Source organism: Paroedura picta, chromosome 5 (assembly GCF_049243985.1).
Source record: "Paroedura picta isolate Pp20150507F chromosome 5, Ppicta_v3.0, whole genome shotgun sequence".
Classification (NCBI taxonomy): Eukaryota; Metazoa; Chordata; class Lepidosauria; order Squamata; family Gekkonidae; genus Paroedura; species Paroedura picta.
In genome coordinates this window covers 77,220,841-77,244,550 of record NC_135373.1, presented here as the reverse complement: position 1 = coordinate 77,244,550, position 23,710 = coordinate 77,220,841, and the positions used below count along the sequence as shown (strand labels likewise).

The 23,710-nt window shown below is 43.6% G+C and overlaps 2 protein-coding genes across 9 annotated transcripts in view; one reads left to right on the top strand and one right to left on the bottom strand.

The window, feature by feature from the left end:
• DBX2 (developing brain homeobox 2) overlaps positions 1–23,710 on the top strand; it is a 204,768-nt gene that overhangs the window by 124,727 nt on the left and 56,331 nt on the right. For all 4 annotated transcript variants that reach the window (XR_013231182.1, XR_013231184.1, XR_013231183.1 and 1 more), the window contains exon 3: positions 13,110–13,175. The gene's annotated coding sequence lies outside the window, so the exon portion shown is untranslated. The remainder of the gene's footprint in view (positions 1–13,109; positions 13,176–23,710) is intronic.
• ANO6 (anoctamin 6) overlaps positions 1–23,710 on the bottom strand; it is a 91,360-nt gene that overhangs the window by 66,199 nt on the left and 1,451 nt on the right. The window contains exon 1 of one of the 5 annotated variants that reach the window (XM_077338637.1): positions 4,431–4,572. The exons of 3 other annotated variants lie outside the window; for them this stretch is intronic. In XM_077338637.1, the coding sequence (XP_077194752.1) occupies positions 4,431–4,446 (16 nt within the window). In that variant the 5' untranslated portion in view covers positions 4,447–4,572. Of the gene's footprint in view, positions 1–4,430; positions 4,573–23,710 lie in introns of those variants that run through there. One more of the 5 variants, XM_077338635.1, reaches the window with a different exon arrangement.

Genomic DNA, 23,710 nt, shown 5'->3' with positions numbered 1-23,710 from the left:
AATTGTTACAGATAGTGATTACAGCCATCAACTGTTCTTCATCTGAGGGAGCAATTCCCCTCTTTGCATTTGTTTATGACCATGTTGTATTGAAATTTGATCCTCTAGTACTGCGGTCTCCAACCTTTCTGAGGCTGGGGACCGGCAGAGCATATGCGCAATGCGCGGCCCGGCCCTGATTCCCTCTCCCCGCCCTTCCGCAGTAAGAAGCTTCCCGGGCCGCAAGCTTGCGGCCTGGGAAGTTTTTTACTGTGGGGGGGGGGCGGGGAGAGGGTGCCGCGGCCCGGCGCCATGGCCTTCGTGGCCTGGCACCGGGCTGCGGCCCGCAGATTGGGGACCACTGCTCTAGTAGGATTGCCAGGACCTGTCTGGCAATCAGCAGCAGGCAGGCAGAGTTGTCAGATCCAGTTAGGGAAACTCCTGGCAATTTGGGAATGGAACCTTGGGAGGCCAGGGACCTCAGTGGGGTACAGTGCCACAGCATCCACCCTCCAAAGCATCAATTTTCTCCAGGGAAATTGATCTCTTCTAATCTGGTGATGAGCTGTAATTCCAGGAGATCCCTAGGTCCCACCTAGAGGCCAGCAAAAGAAAAAGACGATTGACTTCTTAATTTACACATCTGTAGAACTGTGGGCCATTTCGCAAGGCTTCAAAATAGCACAATGGTTGCTAATTGAAAACGCTACTAATTTGGAATAACCCACGACGTCGTAGACAATCTGCAACACTCCTGAAACCGACCTGCAAAAAGCGCTTCGTTGTAACGCTTTCAGGGGAATCCCAAAAAGTGGATTCACCCTCCGGAAAGCGATACACTCCTGCAACCAATCTGCAACAATAGCGATAAAGACCTGTGCGTTAACATTGTTGCGGTTTCTTCAGAGTCCCTCCTCCTGAGCCTGTCCTCCAAACTTCCGGCGAAGCGATCGCCATTTTTTTTCCCCGAGCGAGTGGAGATCAACGCACCGGCGAGCCTCCGTTTAGCCAGTGAGGCTTCCCAGGCTGCAGTCCCTCCTCAGAGCTGTTTACAGTCACTAAGGACAAGAAGCCCGCAGAAGCCCGTTTGCTGATGTATTTTCCCTTTATTTTTCACACTGTTTCGGCTGAAAATCGCGCCCGTGAGGGGGGGGGAGGGGGGATTTTTTTTTTTCCACTCGGAGGCAGCGTGGCCACGATCAAATGACAGCTCAAACAGAGGCTTCCCGGCTTCAGTCCCTCCCCTTCAGTCACTAAGAACACACATTTCACACATTCCATTCAGCCGAAAATCGGGCCCGTGAGGGGGGGGGATTTTTTTTTTCACTCAGAGGCAGCGTGTTAATGATCAACCGATCAAACGACAGCTCAAACACCCCAGGCAGCTGGATGGGTCTCTCCGTTGCAACGAATCTACCCAGACTCGTTACAATGGGTCTGTTTTTTTTTGTTTTTTTTAAACCTTCCTTAAAGGGAAAGGGTCTGTTTGGGAGCATGCTAACGGCTGCCCATTGGCTGCTTGACGGCCAGGGGCGGGACGAGCTTGGCAATAGCGCTTCCTTTCTAGCGATTTCTGCCGAGACCGGAAGCCTGTGGGAAACGCTAAAAAACGCAACTGATTCCACTACAAAGGCAGGTATGCATAACGACGAATTCCACTATTTTAAATGGCGATTTTTCATTCAGTGACCAATTTGCAACAAAGATCCCCGTGCAAAAAGGCCCTGAATGTTGCTAGTAATCCTGGTAGGTTGTGGAGCAAGAGGTCACTTTTGAATTGGAAGACAGAGAGTAGAAGGGGGAAATCTTTTAAAGAAGCCTCCTATGTTTGTTTCAGTAGTGTCTGCTTAGTTGCTGAAAGAGATAGATATAAAGCCCAATGTTTTGAAAGGCCGATTATGAATATGTATTATACATCCATGATCAAGCTTTAATGTCGTCAAATGCAATGTTATTAATTCTACACCTATACAATTCTAAAAATCCAAGTAATAAAAATTATCCAAAATAGTACATCACAATGAGACCAGCACAAACATCAACCACTTGCACAAAGAACTAAATAAAGATCTTTAATCTACTTACAGGACTAATCAGATTGCTCATAAACAATATTTTTTACACATTTCACATAATAAGTTAAGTCCAATAAAAAAGTATGCAAGATTCTGTCTTCCTAGTCTTCACCTGCTAGGGCACATTTTGCAACAAAGCAGTATTTCAAGAACATTGCATACAGCCACATAAGCTATTTTCTCCCCAATCAGATTTTGTCAAACAGCAGTGCTTCACTCCCCAGGTGTGGAGAGACGCCTTCTTTAATGCCTCTACTTGAGAGGGTATCACTCATCCTAAGACTTTGGGCCCTAGCTTGGAAAAATAAGAGTTTTGGGAGTAGAAAGTACCACATTCAACACTGCCCATTGTATTTTCCTTTTGCAATAAGTACAGTTGTTTTTGCTTAAACCAAGATGTGTGAATAGAAGGGGGGGGGGGCTTTAAGAAAGGAGGCCCTAGACTTTGTGTTTGCCCTCAGTTCCAAAATCAAATATATATGAGTCATAATTTAAAATGTTGGCACAGCTGAGTGATTACAATTGCTTGGCACACAAAACAAGAGTGGGTTTTGGATCATATGGGGAAATCACAAGAAGACTTTGAAAAGCAAACATTTTGAAAACCATATTAAAATTATGCAAGGAAAAGAAAACCCTTTGGTGAACTCACTATAATAAAGTCAATAGATCTTGAACTGGATATTTAAAGCACAGTGGCTTATCTGCTGTATTTGCCTTTAATGCTATCAAACTATTACTAAGAACTACTGACACATTTTACTTTGCTCGTCTTTTAAAAGTGCAGAAAAGTTCTGTAAATCTGGTATGCACTTAAAGTATGGGTGGTTTTAATAAAAGACAGCATTTTACTTCCATTGGTCCCACAAATAAATATTTAATAACTATAAAGAAATGTAACACATGCATAAACTCTATTCATTATTTCTAGGATGCTTCATGTTTTGTTTCTAGGATGGAAGGCAACTTATGAGATGGCATGCTAAGATTATATTTAAAATACATAGATGCATTCTTGGGTTTTTTTGTTCAAGAGCTAGTGTAAAGGGCGTAGGTTAAAAATAATGGCAATCACACAGTATGAAGTTGTTATTTAAGGGGAGGAAATAGACATTATTTGCAATGTGTCTAAACAAGTCCTGAGGGAACACTTCTTCAAGAAGGAAAGATTTAAAGCAGGAAAAATTGCATAGAGAAGCTGCTTCTCTTTTCTCTCACAAATTTTTCCCACTGCTAAACCCATTTTGCATCCCTGTCATGAGAATTTAGATGGGAATTTAGAGTGGAAAAGTGCCACTTTTGCCACTGAAGAGCACCTATCACTTAAGCTGCTTTGATCCAACTGAAGTGTCTGTTAGGGAGAGGGAATTGTTACTGTGTTAATAAGTGACATGCAGTTCAGCCATTAATTTGTTTTTATGCCCTACAGCAGCGGTCCTCAACCTTTTTGAGGTTGTGGCCCGTTGCCAAGTGATGGGGGGAGAGGGCGACCCGGGGCCTGCGCATGCGTGACAGCCCTGTGCAAACGTGCATGCGCGGACCACTTTGGTGGGCGATTTGTCCGCGGCCTGGCGAGCTTCTCACTGCGGGGTGGGGGGAGGGAGCCGTGGCCCGCTGCTGAGGCTTTTGTGGCTCGGCACCGGGCCGCAGACCGGGGTTGATGAGTCCCACCCTACAGCAAATTGTCCCAAATGCAAAGTAATATTTAGTAGCATTTTGAACATCCCATGGCTATTAGGTTATAACGGGTTTTTCAGTTTGAAAAGTGAAACAGCTGACCCTTCCCTTTCATTTCTCTCTTCTCCTAGGACCTAGCCACAGTGGTGAGGAAATAAAATGCTTCATATTTTATAACATGTGATCAGTAGGTTGATATAAGTTTTAGATCATTGGACCCAAATATCCACTTCCATGGCCATTTTGCCTATCTCTTCATTAACAGCACAACAGAGGACTGCATTTAGGAAACAAAAAAATGACTCTCTTCCACTTCAGGCATCTGATGAAGTGATCTATGACTTACAAAAGTTTATGCTGGAATAAATTTGGGTTAGTCTTTAAAATGCCACAGGACTCCTTTTTTTTTTGACAGACTAAAACAGCTACTCATCTGACAAAGCCAATCACTTCATAAGTATGTTCCCAGTAGCACACATGAAAATTAAGCTGTCCTGCCTGCCTGCTGTTCTCTTGCCCTTCTTCTAAGAATTTTATGCTCACAACAGTGAGGTTCATGGTCGAATCTCCTGTTTTCATCTGGTGCTCTGATCATGACACTATAGTGGCTAAACTACAGGGAATGGGCTACTGCCTCTTAATCCAACATGGGTTGTCTTCTGAGTCCTCTTTTTAAATTTCTTTCCTTGTTATGCTTACCTGGCAATCGTTCCATGTAGTTTCCCACTTGTACTGGCTGAATATAGCCTCAGGCTTTCACACCAAGCTCTGGGAGCTCCTCGCAGCTGTTACAGAATGACTAAGTAGAAATCAAGATGTCCTAAATGGACGGAGGGAGCAAAACCTCAGAATATAAAAACACCAAAAAGTGAAGTGTCATATAGTGACACTTTAAAAGTGTAAGTACGGAAGGGAGGAGGAAATGAGGCACCCACTGCCAAACGGAAAAAGCAAGACATTCCTTTTAAAACCAAGTGATTTATTGTGTAAATATACATTCTCTTATGGTGAGCAATGTGTAAAAGAATCCAGAAGAACCTGACAGACCAGCTTAACAAAGGCTAAACTTTTTTAAAAGGAACATTAAAATATCGGCAAAAGAGGAACATATTGCTTAACCAATGACAGTTATTGCCAACAGTTATTGCCAAGATTTTCAGAAAAACTCGCTATGATGACGAACAGTATAACTGGAGAATATTTAATGCAGATGTTAAATGAAAGTGTTTGCTTTAAATGAAAGTTTACTACAATAATCTGAACCATACAAAATCAATTAACAATGGAAACAGCATCACTAAATACCAGTTATGCTTGTGATTATATATAACTGTACCCCAAACTTCTTGTGATTTTATGGTATAAATTGTTTTACCATGCTTTCAGAAGAAGAGTTGGTTCGTATATGCCACTTTTCTCTACCCAAAGGAGTCTCAAAGCGGCTTACAATCACCTTCCCTTTCCTCTCCCCACAACAGACATCCTGTGAGGTGGGTGAGGCTGAGAGAGCGCTGATATTACTGTTTGGTCAGAACAGCTTTATCAGTGTTGTGGCAAGCCCAAGGTCACCCAGCTGGTTGCATGTGGGAGAGAATCAAACCCCGCTTGCGAGATTAGAAGTCTGCACTCCTAATCACTACACCAAGCTGGCTCAGTTTGGACATCTAACAATTAACAAGCCCTGTATGTTGCATCAAGGATCTCCCTTGAAGCCACATAAAATGTTGACTTTCTTCATAAAATAGCTGACAGACCTTTTCCAAAACTTTGGAAGTTGATGGCCTTAAATATCAACCCCTACCACGGGTGCCATTGGACTCAAATTTGGTTTTATGCACAGATGTTCCACACAAAACAAAACAAGATTATACAAGAAGTAGTGGAACCCATAGAAAAAATAAAAAGCAAGCCACTGCCCATCTACTGATGCAATCCCTGGGGGTCTGTCTACAGATGTCATGTCTGTTGGAGGGAACGCACCAGTAGATGTTCCACATCATTAAAGGTCCTGTCTCAACTCAGTTTGCACTTTGGATAGGACCATTTAAGGCTCTTTGCTTATGTGTATGCTGGTGAACAGTATCACTATGCCCCAGTAGACAAGCCTTAAATATGAACCAATTCATCACGTTTCTCATATGGCACGCTTCTAAAAGATAGTGTTGTATTCAGAAAAGTAAACCTGCCAAAAATAATGATTCCAGTTGTAAGTGAACTCAGAAGCATTACCATGGGAACTATCTCACATTTTAGATCTGTTTAAATGGTTATGGGTCAGGAATCCATTGAATAATGTATCTGTAATATAGATCAGCACTTCATAAAACTTTCCCTGCCAGCAGATATACACAGAGGAAACTGCTACAGCACAAAACAGATGAAACAGTTTTTCCTTTGACTGTGTTACAGAGCTTGGAGTTGGCAGTTGTCTTTAAGGAAATTTCCCTGTGCTTGGGTCTTATGTATGCCTGCCACAAAATACAAGACAATCAATAGTGAGAAGCTTCATCACAGAGCTTTTATATATCTTGCTTAGATTCACACACTGTTAAATCCATGGTTTGTTAAATTATATACATACTCTGCAGCTTCAAACTCTGTGGGTTTAAAGAAAACCTTTAATCCTACTATGAAATACACATTTTACAGTACCAAGTACATTGTACTTTCTTTCTTCTAGCTCTATACATAACTTTTCCACAATAAAAATAGTTCTATTTGTGCTGGCTGGCCCAGAACTGCATGTTTTCCTAATTATAAACAGACATCTCAACCCCTCAATCAACAAGGAAGCAGCAGAAGGAAAACAGAATATTACGTTTCTTGTGAGGGTGGTAGGAACCTCATACTTGGCATCTATCTAACTCTATCTCCTGATGGATGGCCGCCCGGACTCCCCCTGGAAACATTTGCCAGATGTTTGGAAGCCATAGCTGGATGGCTTGAGCAGAGTCAGATGAAACTCAACCCTACCAAGACTGAGGTCCTGTGGCTGGGTAGGAAAGGAACTGATCAGGAAGTGTGTTTACACATTCTGGTGCAGGTGAAGCTCAACATCTCACCTTCTGCCTGGGAGGCACAGGTCACCAGAGTGGCCTGCCTGGAGTTTTTCCATACATGCAAGGCTACTAGTGCCCTATCTGATCTCAGAGCACCTAGCCCAGTGATCCATGTGATAGTCACCTACAGGATTGACTTCTGTAACTTATCCTATATGGGCCTACCCTTGTCCTTGGTCCAGAAATTGCAGCTGGTACAGACTGCAGCTGCTAGGATCCTCACAGGAACATCTTGGAGGTCCCATATCCAGCCGGTGCCGAGGCATCTGCACTGGTTACCAGTTGCAGCCCAGTTTAAGTTCAGTGTTGACCTTTAAGGCCATCTGTGGTCCAGGCCCCACATACCTGAGGGACCACCTATCTCCTTATGCTCCCCGCAGGGCTCTATACTCTGCAGGTGCGAATCTGTTGGTGGCCCCTGGACCACAGAAAGTATGCCTGGCCTTGACCAGGGCCAGGGCCTTTTTGGTTCTGGCCCTGACCTCATGGAATGAGTTCCTGGAAGAGCTGAAGGTATTTGGTTGTGGCCAGAGCAAGGAAGATCGTGGTCCCTCCTCAGGGGAGAGATTGGCTGGAAGATTTACATCAATACCCCATAGTTCTGGATGCTGGAGGTCTGTAGGGGGTGGGTGGTATTTTTGCTGCTGGGGCTTGTTTTTTATGACTGTAAATTAATTGTTGGGGGATTTCTGTGGGTTTTTTATTCTAGAACCTGCCATGAGTCAGCTTGTCTGGGATCAATGTATAACAAATCCAATAATCAATCAAACAAACAAACAAATAAATAAATACACTTTCTGTTTTTTAGAATATCCCTGAAAGTCAGAGTGACTGAATCCCAGGAAATTACTTTTCACTTGTATAAGTATTCTGTGAGAAAAAATAATAATGCTGAATAGAAGCATTAATGTAAAACATGCAACGGTAACATACAATATATACATGTTTCCTGCCCTTTCTTGGGGCATGTTAATACTGTGGTGAAAAAAAATGATCTAAAATGATATTACTAACATGGTTTAGAGCAGTGGGCTTCAACCAAGTGTTGGGACTAAGGTTGCCAAATTAACAGTTATGGTAACATCATCAATACCACATCCAGCTAAAATTCTGACAGCACTGATACTCTAGGATTTCACCAACCTGTATGGTAATACCTTAGAAATCGTCAAAATCCTAGAGCATCAGTGACAACACTGGAAGTAATGTGTCAACAATTAATTTCCCCCTATGCCCCACCCCCATAGTTTTCCAGGGCTTCCCTGCATGAGTCTCGCAACCCTGGGAACCTTCAGGTCAGATATGAAGCCCCACCTGCCACCTGTGAGCCTCTCTATAGCCATTCAATTTTTTGCTTTTATTTGAATCACCTACTGATAATATTTGCTATACATAAAGAGCAAGAATGCTGTGTCTCCTTCCTTTCTTTGCACTTTGAGGAGCTGGTCAGTGAGATGAGATTACTCAGTAGATTGTCACTGTGGTGTGGATAGTGGATTGTCAGTGGATTGTCACATAGTGTTTAACTTGGGTTTCCTGTACTTATATATCTTGGACTACTGCTTATGGCCCCAGCCTTTGAAACTGTGAGATAATAATTCTAGCTCTCCTACCTCTTGTCAGATGGCAGTGATATTACTTAACTCCCTATCAAATACTTGTAGCTCTGGGAGGTTCTGGGTTTGGAAAAACTGAGGATCACTTGTTTAACTGTCTACTCTATATGATTGACTGCTGCCTGTAATCGCAGGAATTAAATTTCTTTTTATATGAATTGCTCAAAGGACATTAAACAACATTTTTACTCAATTGAAAACTGGGGCTTCTATATTACTTGAAAACAGCTAGAAACCCTACAATTCCATGCTATCGGGGCCAGATTAGCACATTTCACAGCCCTAAGTCTCCACAGCATGACCAGATGGCAATTTAGTAATTTTATTTGTTTGTTTATGTATCTGTGTATGTCTTTATATATGTATGCATGTATCTAGAGCCCACTCACAATCTGAGACCCTGCTTGAACATAAATTGAGTTCTGCATACCATCATCAACTGGCAATTTGAAATGAAAGTGGTCTCATGAAATTCAGGTAGTTGGCAGCAGGATAAAAACAAAAGAAAAAGAGATATAAATCATGTATAAATTCTAGACCATGGTCCAACGATATTTCACCTTGGCATCATTTGGCAAAATGACTGCCAAAATAGTAGCTGTGGGAGTTTTTCCCTCCAGAGGATGCTATTGGTAGGAAGTAGATCTGCCTGTGTGGTAATTTGAATTTAATCAACATGAATATTAGGCTTTCTGGCTGGCCCATTTCAGATGTATGTAACATGAAATCACAGCTAGTTTAACTATGGTCCATGAGTATCTCCATTTAGGCCTTTAACTATAATTCATTTAGCTTTTTAAAATTCCCATCTGCAGCCAAGAGTGATTCCTTAACCTGGTTATTCTTAACAATGGTTGCAGTTTACAAACAAATAGGTGATCCTGGCTAGCTTGCTCCACCCCAGGGACAAAACGTCATTTCATAGTCCCCCTTCTCTTGTGTCAGTGCTGCCAGTCAGGCAGAGTCCAAAGGTAGTGCCTCTGCAGCCTGGCTCAGAGCCAGTGAGTGTGGCAGTGGCATGAGAGAATCTGTCTTCCCTGTCACCCACAGCTCGCATCATGGTGCACGGTGAGGTCCAGTGGGAGAACAGGAAATAAGGATGCCAGTTGTAGGATGAAACTTTGGTGGATGGTAAGGCAAAATTGTTTATATCTGTGTAGTTTTGGTGTGAGGAAAACTTTCATCTGAAAAGCTAGGAAGTTAAGAGAATTTGATGCTGACAGGTTTCAGCTTCCTCACCTTCATACTTAACTTCCTGCTCCAAAGCAGTCTTCCCTGATTGGCCAGGGCATCAGTTCACAGACTTCCTGGTTCCTGGTTGCAAGGCTTCCCTCACTGTTTTAAGGTGATTATGCTCCAGAAGCCCATACTTCTCTCAGCAGAGATTTGCCTCATTCTCTGAGAGGCTACTGTTGGCCCGGGAGTCAAAAGAGAAGGAATAAAGCACTAGTGCTGGCTGCACTTCATCTGACCCCGACCCCCCCCCCCCCAGTTCAGGAAAGGTAGTTCAGCTTCATGACCAGCACTCCACTCCCCACTCTGAGCTTTCCCAATCAAGTGGAGAAGGCTTTCTGTTTCAATTCGGGGGGGGGGGGGGGAGGAAGGAGAAAGAAACAGGTTCAAGTCGATCTGTTCAGCAGGATCGATAGCAAGAAAAAAAAAGGTAAGTGTAGAATCAGCCTAGGTCAAACATGTAACATTTTAGAATCATAGAATCATAGAGTTGGAAGGGGCCATACAGGCCATCTAGTCCAACCCCAAGAAAAGTGTGTATCCAACCCTTGCTTGAAGACTGCCAGTGAGGGGGAGCTCACCATCTCCTTAGGCAGCCTATTCCACTGCTGAGCTACTCTGACTGTGAATTTTTTTTCCTGATATCTAGCCTATATCATTGTAGTTTAAACCCATTACTGCGTGTCCTCTCCTCTGCAGCCAACGGAAACAGCATCCTGCCCTCCTCCAAGTGACAACCTTTCAAATACTTAAAGAGGGCTATCATGTCCCCTCTCAACCTCCTTTTCTCCAGGCTGAACATTCCCAAGTCCCTCAAACTATCTTCATAAGGCTTTGTCCTTTGGCCCCAGATCATCTTCGTCGCTCTCCTCTGTACCCTTTCAATTTTATCTACGTCCTTCTTGAAGTGAGGCCTCCAGAACTGCACACAGTACTCCAGGTGTGGTCTGACCAGTGCCATATACAATGGGACTATGACATCTTGTGATTTTGATGTGATGCCCCTGTTGATACAGCCCAAAATGGCATTTGCCTTTTTTACTGCTGCATCACACTGCCTGCTCATGTTTAGTTTACAATCCACAAGTACCCCAAGGTCTCGTTCACACACAGTGTTACCTAGAAGCGTATCCCCCATCCAGTAGGCATGCTTTTCATTTTTCTGACCCAGATGCAGAACTTTACACTTATCTTTATTAAATTGCATCTTGTTTCATTTGCCCATTTTTCCATTGTGTTCAGATCTCGTTGAACTCTATCTCTATCTTCTGGAGTATTTGCCAGTCCTCCCAATTTGGTGCCATCTGCAAACTTGATGAGTAGTCCCTCCACCCTCTCATCTAGATCATTAATAAATATGTTAAAAAGTACCGGGCCGAGGACCGAACCCTGAGGTACCCCGCTACTCACCTCCTTCCAGTCTGATGAAACACCATTGACAACAACTCTTTGAGTACGGTTCTCTAACCAATTCCATATCCACCTAACTATCTGAAAATCCACATTGCAGTCCTTCAATTTTAAATGGGATTAGGGTGGTGGTGAACTGGAATGAGACAAATTTATGGTGCTAGGTGTATCCCTAGCTATTATGAATGAATGCCTACAGTTCAGAGTGCATTTTGGAAACTTTGGTTGGTATACTAGCTTTAGCTCCCCCTAGAAAAGGGTAATGTTGCCACATTTATATACATTTTATGAACATTCAGGCTAGATTACTACAGTGTATTGTGCATGGGGCTGCCTTTGGAAAGTCTGTTGAAAATCCATCACTTAATACCATAGATCATTTTGATACTTCAGTATCTTAATTGGCAACCAGTTTGTTTCTATGCATAATCAAGACAGTGTTAACTTTTAAAGCCTAAGGATTAGGATGCGAACATATGAATAGCCTTCTTCTTCATGACACTGCTTATCAGCTAAGGTTGTCATTAGAAGCCCTTCTTCTCTGCCCTTTGAAGTCAACTGTGTATCTACCAGATGAAGGGCCTTTGCTGTACTTATGTTGTGGAACTGCAGCTCAAGAACTGCAGCTAAAGAACCACTTTATTTTGTCATCCTTGAGGTATGGGCAAAATCGACACTGTGTACCCAAGCCTTCAGTCTCAAAGTTTGTTTTTTAATTTAGCAGGGCTATTGTATTAATGTTTATCATACTGCTACTTTAATTTCTTTTAGTTTATATTGTTGCAATTATGTTGCTGTTTAATTGCATTTCTTAATGCTTTACTGTTTTAAACTGTTTCTTTTATGCACAGTAAATCATATTGTTCACTGATATAGAAAGTATCATAAACATGTTAATTAATTCATTGTACTCAGTTCACAAATTCAAGATGAAAACTTCTCTGGATACCGGGTTGCATGGAAAAACAATGGGAGATGGCTGTCCCTATCAATTCTAGAATCTGGGCTGACCATTGCAAGAGAAAAAATGCTGGGCCAGATGTTCTTAGTGTAGGGCTGTATGCAAACAGTGGAGTCCTATGCAGTTGTTCCAGTGTACGCTAAAGTGACCAGAAATCTGGGGCCGTAAGGTGGGATGAGTCGCAGCAGCGGCCCCCCTCCCCGACTGGCCTCAGAAGGGCTGCAGAGCAGCGCTGTGCAGCGGCAGCAGACGGGCCCTCCCTCACTCCCTACTGGCCTCAAGTCAAGAAGGGCAGCAGCGGCGGCCCAGGAAGAGCCCGGCAGATGGATCCATGTCAGAAGGCACGAGCAGGCAGCAGCAGAGTGGTGGGCCCTGGTGGAAATGACGGCGCCACGCAACCCCCGCCCCCGAGCCCGGGCACCTGCGCGGGGGCCTTCTGAGCCCAGCCTCCCTGCTGGGCTGCCTGCTGGGCTGCCATGCAGTGAGCAGAATTTTTTTTTTTAATTGGAGAACACTGCGGGACATTTGAAAAACGCCCCAGGATGTGGGGCAAATGCCCCCAAATAAGGGACTGCCCTGCCGAATGCGGGACTGTCCTGGCAAAGGTGGGACATCTAGCCACCTTATTGTACACCCATTGAGATCAATTGACTTGGAATGGAATAAGTCTGTGGAGGACACACAGAGAGAGAATGATTCACATTATTACAATGGGTGGAAAAAAGTTCCGCAACAGTCTGACTTCTGGCTGTATCTCTGTGTTACAAACATTTCTCCCCTGCGGTTTTGTATCTGTACTGCATGTGTGAAATGGCCCTGAGCAAAAGGCAAACATTCAATATAAAGAAAGCACCACCATGCTTTTTAAAAAGTGCAGTGCAGATGGATTTTCTTCTGTTTCCTTTCTTGGCTCTTGCCTTTGCTTTGTGCGCCAGCAATTCACTCCAATTAGTATTCTAGCATGGGCCTAGCACTGTAATGTTGTGGCAGATGCCTATTAACCCTTGAGTCCTTCCCTGTGCATATGTTCTATTTAATATGTTTTGCTTAAGCCATAACTGAATTACCCTCTTGTCCATTTGCAATTATTGTTCAACAGAAATTCATTCTGCATTGCTGTTCAAGACAACAGATGACTGAAATGTTCCAGATTATTATATAACTAGTAAGTTTTTGGCAGTTGATTCTTCTTTTAGATGTAAATGCTTAACTTAAAATTCTTTGGAAGTCAATATTCTATGATTTTGGTTTTTTCAATACCTTGTGTCCATGAACAAAAAAGGGGGAGGGAGGAAGGAAATGTAACTATTTACTAAACAGGTCTGAAGAAAAACAGTGACATTGCTGAGATGAAACAAGCATTTTCAAGAATCAGACCCTAACATCATCTTATCTCTTTCTTATACTATAAAATAAAAGCCTAGGCTTTTATGACTCACTTCTTAAAACAGGAGGCAATTGGCTGTGGGTGGTAGATATTTGGCCAATAGGAAAAAGGCAGTCCAAAGGAGATCCAGCAACCAGGCTGCCTTTTTCTTATTGGTAGGATATCCTCCACTCCAGGCCAACAGTGGCTCTTGTTCCGGATTCCACAGCCCTCCTTCCCTTCAGGCCTCTTGGGGTGGCCATTAGTGGTGAGTGCGGGATGCTGAGTCCCATACTTACCTCTCTCAGCATGGGCAGGCCACGAACAGGAGTGATGGAGGAGGCAGAGGCTGGTGCTGGGCCAAGGTACTGCTGCTGCCATTCAGCTGGCCGCAGCAGCTCGGTGTGATTGCCTAGACTCAACTGCCTTGGCATGAAGTCAGCAGTTAGTTAATTTGGGCTATGCCTTGATGAGTCTGAAGAAGCCTGTCAAGAAAAAACATGATGGGATGGCGGGGAAAAAAGCACCAGCCTCAGTATGCTCACCTTTCTCTCCTCTTGAGAGGACTGCAGAATTAGGAAGAAGGTTGAAAGGTCAGCCCCTTGCGCTTTGACTGTCACTTCCCACTCTCTTCCTTATACTGTGACTTCTCTGCATCCAGGCAAGGATAGGGAATCCTGAGAGGGGGGGGAGTGCAAACACCACAGGCTTTCAGCACTGACTGCTGCAGAACAAACAGCAGCTACTGCTTTGGAACCGGTGAGCCTTTTCCTGTTTGCCCCTTAACTCTGTACCCACTCACCTCATGGTAGCCTGCAGGAGGAACTGGCAGCAACATGGCCACACACCTGGCCTGGAGAACAGAGTGACTTTCCATGGTCCCGTAGCAGCCCTTGTCTTCAGAAAGGAGGGCGATGTGCCTCTTTCCAACAGCAGCAAGGAACCTTTTAGCTATAATGCAGATGCTGCACGGCTCCCCCACTTGCAATGAGGACACCATTTCACATGTAATGAAGTGTGCATCATGTGTGTTTGAAGTTGTAATACGCAGTTAGTGAAACCCACATGGATATTGTCAGACAGGTACATCCCCTTCAATCATGCACAATTACCTCTTAATCTATAACACACAAAGTAGCCCCAATGATAAAAGCGTAAGGCAGATTGCACCCAGTGGAATTCAGAGGATCCATGCAAGATTTGGACTTGTTCTCTCTGAGCATTTTTATAACAGGAAGTCTGGTGTTTTTTATTTCAGTTGTTTCCATTACCCAATTACATTATACCTTCTAACTAAAATAAAGTTTTTGTTAGCTTCCTTAGAAGGGGCCAATGGGAAGTGATTGAATTCAGGTTGACTCAACCAAAAGCATGGAGGAAGAGCTCCCTTTTGCAGGCCCTGCAGAACTGTTTAAGCTCTGCTAGGGCTCTGATCTCCTCCAGAAACTTGTTCCACCAGGTGGGGACCAGGATCGGAAAAGCTCTGATCCTGGCTGAGGTCAAGCAAACTTCCTTGGGGCCAGGGATCAGCAGGCAGTTGGTAGTAGCAGAGCATAAGGCTCTTTGAGGGGTGTAGGCAGAGAGGTGATTCCTTAGGTGCACTGGGCCCAGACTGTGGATGGCCTTAAAAATGATTACCAGAACCTTAAGTCTGATCCAGAATTCAACTGGAAGCTGGTGCAGTTGTTAAAGAATGGGTCAAATGTGGGACTTCCATCGTATTGCTGTGAGGACCCTGGTTGCAGCGTTCTGGACCAATTGCAGTTTTCAGATCAAGATTAAGGGCAGGTGTGCGTACAGAGAGTTGCAGATGTCTAGTCTAGAGGTGACCGTCATGTGCCCCCCCCCAATACTACACAAACCTGAACCAAGACAACCAATTTTCTAAGAATGGGTTAGAATCACAGAATTCTATGATTCTAACCCATTCTTAGATGATAGGATGGGTGACATGGGACCCTGTCTCTGAGGTCTCTGACCTGCACACTTTTTTTTACCCTAGTGGCGGGAAATGCACAGGATTCTACCAGAGTCAGCCAGGAGTCTGCTCCCACCTGTCTTTTCTGTTGCACAGAGTCTTGAAAGTGCAGGCTCTCACAATCAAGGCTACCAAGGCATGAATATAGAGGCAATCCAAGATAGATGCATTCACCAGTATGTACCCTGTCAAGCAATGGAGCATATTCACAAGAAAGTGTATCTAGGAGTGCAGGTTATGATGATGGGGGGAAAGGGTGATATGATAGGAAACATAGCAACCTCCTACTGAGTTGGTAGCATGGTCCCTTGCCATGTTGCCTGCACAGGTAAGGGAATAGGGCACAACTGGAGGTTGGGGAAGACTGGTAGCTGCCCCACTATGCCTTATGGATCTACTGGCCCAACAACCATAGCACCTACTGTCTTGCAGAATCAGAGGATTGTGCGGCATCACATTATATATATACTAGCAAGAAAGCCCATTGCAACCAGGAATGCAATGAGCGCTAGGACCCAGGGGACAGCGGCAGGCGCAGATCTCTCTCTGTGTCTCTCTCCATCACAGCAGGAGCCATAGGAGGTAATCAGGGCTATTTGTAGCTGGGAATGAGGGTTTGTTTGGGCAGCTCTCTCTGTCTCTCTCTCTCTTTATCTCCCTTGCAGCAGGAGCCATAGCAGGTAATTAGGGCTGGTTTGCAGTTTGGCAGGGCTCTCTGTGTCTCTCACACCGTGGCTCCTGCATCTCTGACAATAAAGAGGCTAGCATCCAGGGAGGCAGGACGGGAGCTGTAGGTGCAGGGCCAATCAGGATAAGGCCAGCTTTCCTGGCTGCACCCTGAGTGGCCCTAATCCAACTCGGATAGCTAGGACACTCTCCACCCCCAGGGCTGTTTCACAAATATTAAGAGGAACAATGGATGGATGGATAAGGATAACGGGAGATATAAATATATATGTAATATATAAGAATGTGAAACTAGATTTAAAAAAGAATTAAAAAAGAATACAGACTTCTAGGAAGAGCAGTAACTCATAATAGACTGAAGTAAATTGCTTGAGTACTGCAAGATTAGACGTCAATACATACTTTGGCAATGGAGCCATATAAAAACAGACCAATATTAAAGAAGAGTAATACAGATGATCTGAATAATTAGTATAATTTATTTTTCCTTGGAACCAATTGCTATAGTAACAGAGTACTTCTGAGCCCTTAATGAATTTATCTTGAAAATGTTCCTGTGTTTTTGGAGAGAATTAGAATTTGTTTTACAGATAAAGAGCAGGCAGAAAAGGCAGAGAAAGTACGTAAGGGGAGTGGGGGTGGAATAAAGAATCATTTGGTAGAATAGGGAATTAATCCCAGATACCAAGCTAGCTTGGGGCAATTCCTCTTTCTGTTCACATTGCATTTGTTTTACTCAATATAACTTTGGATTTATGAAACTGAATGCTGGCAAGAATAAGGAGCTTTGGGTCCAGGCAATCCTGCAAATCATGAAGAATATATATACTACATTTTGAAAGCAGTGAAACAAGGCAGATGATTTCTACAGAGAACGTTACACATTTACTTCAAAGCTGATCATAATGGTTTTAAAACAAACACATATAAAAGATTAAGGAGAAATGGTCTGGTAACATGTGAGATACTGAACTGGAAATATTTCTGTATCTTATATCTATGTCCCTCCCATCTTCCAAGCAGCTCAGAGTGCCATATATAATATTAACCTCATAACAATGCTGAAGTAAGTGGCTAGCAAAAAGTTCAGCTAGGTTCAGGGCCAGCCCAAAAGGATTTTTGGTGCCCTAGAACAGGGGTAGTCAACCTGTGGTCCTCCAGATGGGCATGGACTACAATTCCCATGAGCCCCTGCCAGTGAACGCTGGCAGCGATCATGGGGATTGTAGTCTATGGACATCTGGAGGACCACAGGTTGACTACCCCTACTATAGAAGAACTATTTTGGCGCTCTCTCCACACACAATGCAGAGAACCCAAGAGATGCTCTTTTGAATCTATTTCATAATACATTTTGAACTATCTGCATACACAACCATGTCCCACAACATGAAGTAACTCATCTTCTGACATGGAAAGAATGTCTTGCTCTACAGGTACAATATTAGACATTTACAAGAGATAATGTAATAATATGTAATAATATATGGTCCTGTTATTCCTCACTATCTGGTCAGCAGACTACCGTAAATTTGTGTTCTCTAGTTTTTCATACATCAACCCTCTGCTCTTTATCAGAGCTTTGACAATCAAGACAGTTCACCTCAGTATTGGTACACCAACACAGGATTCCTGTCTGAACCTGGATCCAGCACAGAGTACTCATCCTTGACTGGCATGGCTCCTCCTGCTGCTATGTCATCATGAGATATTCCTGGCCAAACTCCTCCAGCTCTACCATCTTTAGCTATCTGAAGAGTTTTCTTCTTTCACGTAATTCCACCTAATCTTCCTTGCTCTAGCTAGCCCAATATCATCAGATTTCAGAAGTTAAGCAGGGTTGGCCCTGTTTAGCACTTGGATGCTAAACCACCAACAAAGTCTAGGGTTACTATACAGAGACAGGCAATTAATGCGCTCCTGGTAGACCCTTCTATGTACAAGGAGGATAGCTGCTATCCTCCATCTTTATTTCTGGTTCGCTAGATTCAATACAGGTTAAGCCAAGCATGGCTACCCATAAAGCTTTCTGTGACACAAATAGGTCTCTGGCAGACTCTATGACCATTTCCATGTTGGAGGCTTCACGCTGGGCTGCTGGCTGGAGTTTGAGCCAGGGCAGGTTGCCTCACTTCTTCCTACACCCGCACGGGGAAGCATTTGACTTGGTGCACCTCATCTGCCCCGGATTTGTGCTCCAGCAAGGGAGCTGAGGCAGTGAACTTCCCAGTGTAGAAACAGCCTATGTGAAGTCAGAATCCTCAGCCAGAAGTTTCCATGCCATCACAGGACTAATGCAATCGTTTGTAGAGAAGAACAGGGCAGGACATTCATCCCCACCAAAGTAGAACTGATGGGACCACCCCTGGACTAGTGGCAGATCTAATTAACTATTCTGTATCATTTTACTTTAATGTCTCTTTCTGGTGCTTCTAGCAGCTGTCTTTAATAAATGGCATATCAAAATCCCGTTTACAGCACGTTCTCAAAATCTGGACTCCCACTCACAACCAGAATGCAAACAAAGCCACTCCCAAGGACTCACCAAAAGTCTTTCATTCAATCCATTGGTGAGTTCCTTTATCAAAATCTGGTTCACCTACTACCAATCATCCATTTCCTTGACACTGCCATTCTGATCACATCAAGGGTTTGTTTTAGGACTCCCTGCCCCTAGCCCCAAGGTTCAAATATGCTATTAGGTGGCAGAGACAAAATTCTCCATTCTTGTACAAGACCCAGCTTGCTGGACAGGCTGCTTCTTCTGGAACCCTTCTCTCTTGATGCATCAGATGGTAAACTATGCTTTAATTCATCCAAATTCTACTTTTATACCCAATCATCTCTTTATTTCCTCTGCACATCTGATCTAGTTTAAATGAATTTATGTTGTTAGGATCATAGATGCATAGCACATCTTTTTTGCCACTGCTTATGGAATCACGAGACATGCTGTGTGGTACAACTTTGGGGGATTTTTTTTTTTTGCCTTTGCCTGCACAACTGAATGCCTATTTGTTGCTCAAGGCATTTTGGTTGAAAAAAACCCTCCCTTCTGCTGCTGCTGCCTCCCCCCTCACGCGCAAATACACATGCACACACATGCTACCCAGTGAGGGCTCACTGCCACTGTTTCCCCTCCCCTGCATGCACACAGGCACACACACACGTGCACACACACTCTGCGGAGTTCCTTTGCTATGGGTGGCAGGGGCATTTTAAGATGTCGGGCATTTTAAAACCAATATTCCCATCCCCGGAAGAGGGGGCGGGAGCAAGGGTGGGATGAGGTAGGCGCCTTTCGCACATTTGAGCTTCCATATCTGTCTTTGGCTGGTAGGCTGCTGGCTGTTCTCCGTTAGGTAGTGCTAAATATGTTGGTGAATCCACTTTTTGGGATTCACCAACTAGCGCTTTAAAATGGAGGATGTAGCTGGCAGGCTACTGCCCAGATGCTGGATGTTGGCGATGTCATATGGAGAGGCCAGAATATAATATTTAACCACTCCTGCGGTTAAATAAAGCCCTAAGGGATATTGGGGAGGAGTTAGGGTGGGCTCTGTCCATGATAAAAACTCGGAGGGGCAAATCAAGTGCCACTCAAGGGCCAAGTGCCACTCAAGGGCCAAGCGGCCAATGGGGAGTCGCACGAAGCGCCTTCCAGTTGGCCCCTCACCAGGACAGACCAAAATTCCATTCACCCAGCCCAGACTGGCTGCCAGTCTGCTCCTAAATGTTTCTTCTCTACCACAACCCTATCCAAAGTAGCCCTTTCTGCCTGGGGAGCTGATCTTTATACTCTGCAGGTGAGCTGTAATTCCAGGAGCTCTCCAGGCCCCACCTGGAGGTTGGCTATACCTGGGATGGAAATATTCCTGGAGGTTTGGAGGTGGGACTTCAAAATCGTACAATGCCTCAGAGTCCAGCCTTCAAAGGAGCCATTTTTGCCTGCAGTTGGGAGGGAGTGGTGCAGGTGTGTCCCTCCCGGCCTATGGATTATGGCCAGCCATTACCAGCAACTGTTTGTATTCTGGGGCGCAGACAGGCAGACCAGCATCAGTCCTGTGAGTCTGGAAAGCGCAGGAAGATCTAAATAAATATTTACAGCCTGAAATTGTAAATAGAGAACAAGTAAATGTCTGGAGACACATGGTGACTGAAATGACTTATTGGCCTGGCAAATAACCTTGGCCTTGCAAATTAAAAAAACAGTATAAAAAACCTTACTAAGGTCAAGACTGCTGTGCACAGAGAGTCTTCCTCTTAGGGTTGCCAGCTTCCCTGTGAGGCTTGCTACCCCACCTTCCTCGTGGGGAGTCTGATATGGGAGAGAAAGGGAAGACGATTGGAAAATGCTTTGAGACATCTGAGGCCTGCTGGTGCCCATTCCCAGTTCTCTCAGATCTCTCACAACCCCACATACCTCACAGAGACGAATGGAAAAGGTGTTTGTAAACCGCTTTGAGACTCCTTTGGGTAGTAAGCAATAGGGTACAAAAATCCGTTCTTCTAAGGGGCAACCATGAAAGAAGCATGTGGGCACATAACATTTTATCAACAGTGAAAAAATGGAAAAGAAGGAACAGGGTGGACACCTGTGTACTGTGACTACCCCATGTGTATTAGGGCAGAGGGGCATTTTGGTGAATGTGGCCTAATTCACACAAGAAGGGAAATGATGCAGAACTGGGAGGAATTGGTTGCCATGTAATCTTCCCCTAAGAAGAGTCTCCAGTCTGATTTTCCCTTCACATAACTGGGGACATGGCTCTGGAAAACTCACCTGTAACAACTATGCCAAAATTCCCAAAGGTCAGTCCTCTCCCACACACAACCAACATTCCACACCACAGGTTCTTGACACCCATATCTCCACACCCATACCCTCATTTGCCACCATGCCACTGCAACCTCCCACACAACACACACATTCAACCCCATACCCTTACAAACTGGACAACTCCTCCCCTTCCTCTTCCCACTGCCAAGCTCTAGCGCCCATTGTATTCTTGGATACAACGGGCTTTGCCCCTAGTGACTACATAAAGTAAGTTTTACACTATATTTAAAGGGTTCGGAAATGCTCTCAGAGTTTACAGATGGTCTTTATTACCCTCCTCTCCATAACAAACCCAGAGTTTCTTCTCTAAGCGCAGTGCTTACAAAACTACAACACTGGCCCAGCCCACAATAAGAGAAATGAAACCAAACTTAGTTCTTGCTAGATATTGTTAGTTTTTTTGTTTTTCTTCCTTTCAAATTCTGCAGTATTTTTAAATAGTATGTTTGCTATAGGATCTGATCCAAAGCCTGCTGAATCTGGCTATTTCTTGCAGTGATCTCTATTGAGTTACATTCAGGAGGAGCAAAAATGTACAAAATTTACACATTCAATAAGCAAACAGGGCCAGATTTCATGAAAGGAATGCAAGCAAAATCCAACTGTGGAATATTACATGTGCTTGAAGACTGGTGTAAACCAAGTGGTCTTACCTGTGTCTTCAGTATTAGCATGCCAGAGAGATATGGCATGAATGCATTGCATGTTAATATGACTGAATGCATAGGAGCAACATTTTTTGGTTTAAACTGGAAACCAGCCATAGAAAATGGCGCTCAGGTGAACTCTTGTTTGTCTATCTTGGCAGTTGTTAAATCAACATTTAATGCAAGCAGACTATAAGAGCAAATGATAGTTGCATATACAAATTGGGTGTCTCTGTGCCAATGTAGTAATTTGATCCATTCGTATTGTAAACAGCAACAGACACATCTATACCTCTATTGAATTCTACCTTGTTACAGCAGAAAATGAAGATGGGAAATCATTCACTATTATCCCTTTGATGAATGAGGACAGTTCCTAATATGCAGTCTCTCGTGCTTGCATGCATCACTGACAAATATTACATGCACCAGCTGTCTGTTGTCTCTGCTATATTTTGTTAACAACCTAGGCAAAAGTAAAAGGGTTCATCACTGCAAGGACTTGTGTCAAATACATAGACAGGCCTACTTTGTAATTTATAAGAGATATAAGTGTCAGATACAGTTTACTAAGTGGAAGGAAAATGTTTCCAGGCAAATGATTTTTTTAAAATAAATTCCAACATAAAACTTTACGAATTTCAGAATTAAATGTACATGTAAAGATGGAAAATATTTCAGCTTGCAATTCAGCATAAAATAGTTGGGTGGGGCTGTACAAATATTTTATCTACCTAGATGTCAGCCTCAATTTTGTAGGTATTTGGGTGATTGAGTACATGGGATATTTCAATTCATGCTGATATTCCTTCTACATGTAGCATAGATATGTGTTCACGGTTCCCCCCCCCACATACACACATTAACTCTTACCATTCTCAGAGACCCTGAGGCAAGGTCTTTCATAGCAGTCTATCTAATTATGATGGAAGATGGGGACTGGAGTAATTTGATGTAGTTTTAATAAACAATTTTTAATTATTGAATTTGTATTCCCCCTTTCCTCCAGGGAACTCAGGGCTGTGTACCTCGGAGCTCTCTGGGTTCCGCAGGGCCTGCAAGACGGAGCTCTTCCACCAGGTTTTTGGTTGAGGCTGGGCTGCATACCGGGTTATAAGCCATCCTTGTACAATCTGGACCCCCCCCCCCAGGAGGGGACCTACCATCGCCCCCAGATTTACATCTGGTTGGCATAGTCAGGAATAGAGGAAATGAAGAGTAAGGGCCTAATGTGGGATTGTTGTGATTGCCATCTATGCTGTTTTTATCTGTTTTTATATTATATGGGCTTTTAAAATGTTTTTACTATGCTGTGAACTGCCATGAGCCAGCTTGTCGGGGAGTGGTGGGATAAAAAATCCAATAAATAAACAAATACGTAAGTAAGTAAGTAAGTAAGTAAGTAAGTAAGTAAGTAAGTAAGTAAGTAAGTGAATAAATACATTCTACCATCCTCTGTTTTATCCAAAAAACAAGAGAGAATGATTGGCCCGACATCACCTTGTAAGCATTATGGCCAAGCGGTTTCCACAATATTATGAAAACTTCACACATTATGCTTTCCCCTAAATCACCCCCAAGTTTGCATGATCAGATATGCACTTGGAAATTGTTGACTGGGACCTCAGTTCCCAGATTTGTTGGGGCCAGTTTGATCAGAACCCTGATACACAGGCAAATGGAGTTTAGGGTCTATTCTGCACACAATGGTTGATATGTACTTTAGAAGCAGATTTTCATGTTCTGCATGTGAAAATCTAGCTTGTTGGTGCGCATTGTGAAAATATGTTTGTTGGGTTCTCAAAATGTAGTATTGAGGCACATGAAAGTTTCCTCAAAGAGCTCTTTCTTCCCTGAGAACTACAGTCCTGATTTGAATTGGGCCATGCACCTGGGAGCTTGCAGGTGCTGATCTGACTGACAGTCCTCATGAATAACAGGTGTCATGCAGTTAGGCCCTCAGCTAGCAGCACAACTACAGCACACATACTAATGCTGGTTTAATTGTCCATCACCATAAACAAGTGGATAAGAAAAACAGTTGATGCATTCAAAAAAATTGGAATACATGAACTAATCATAAATTTTTTTCTGTGTTTCCAGCAGAGGTTTGATTTCATTTGTTACGAGGGCTGGATCTGACATAAATGTTACTTTGTCAGGCTGGGCCATGTGTGCCATG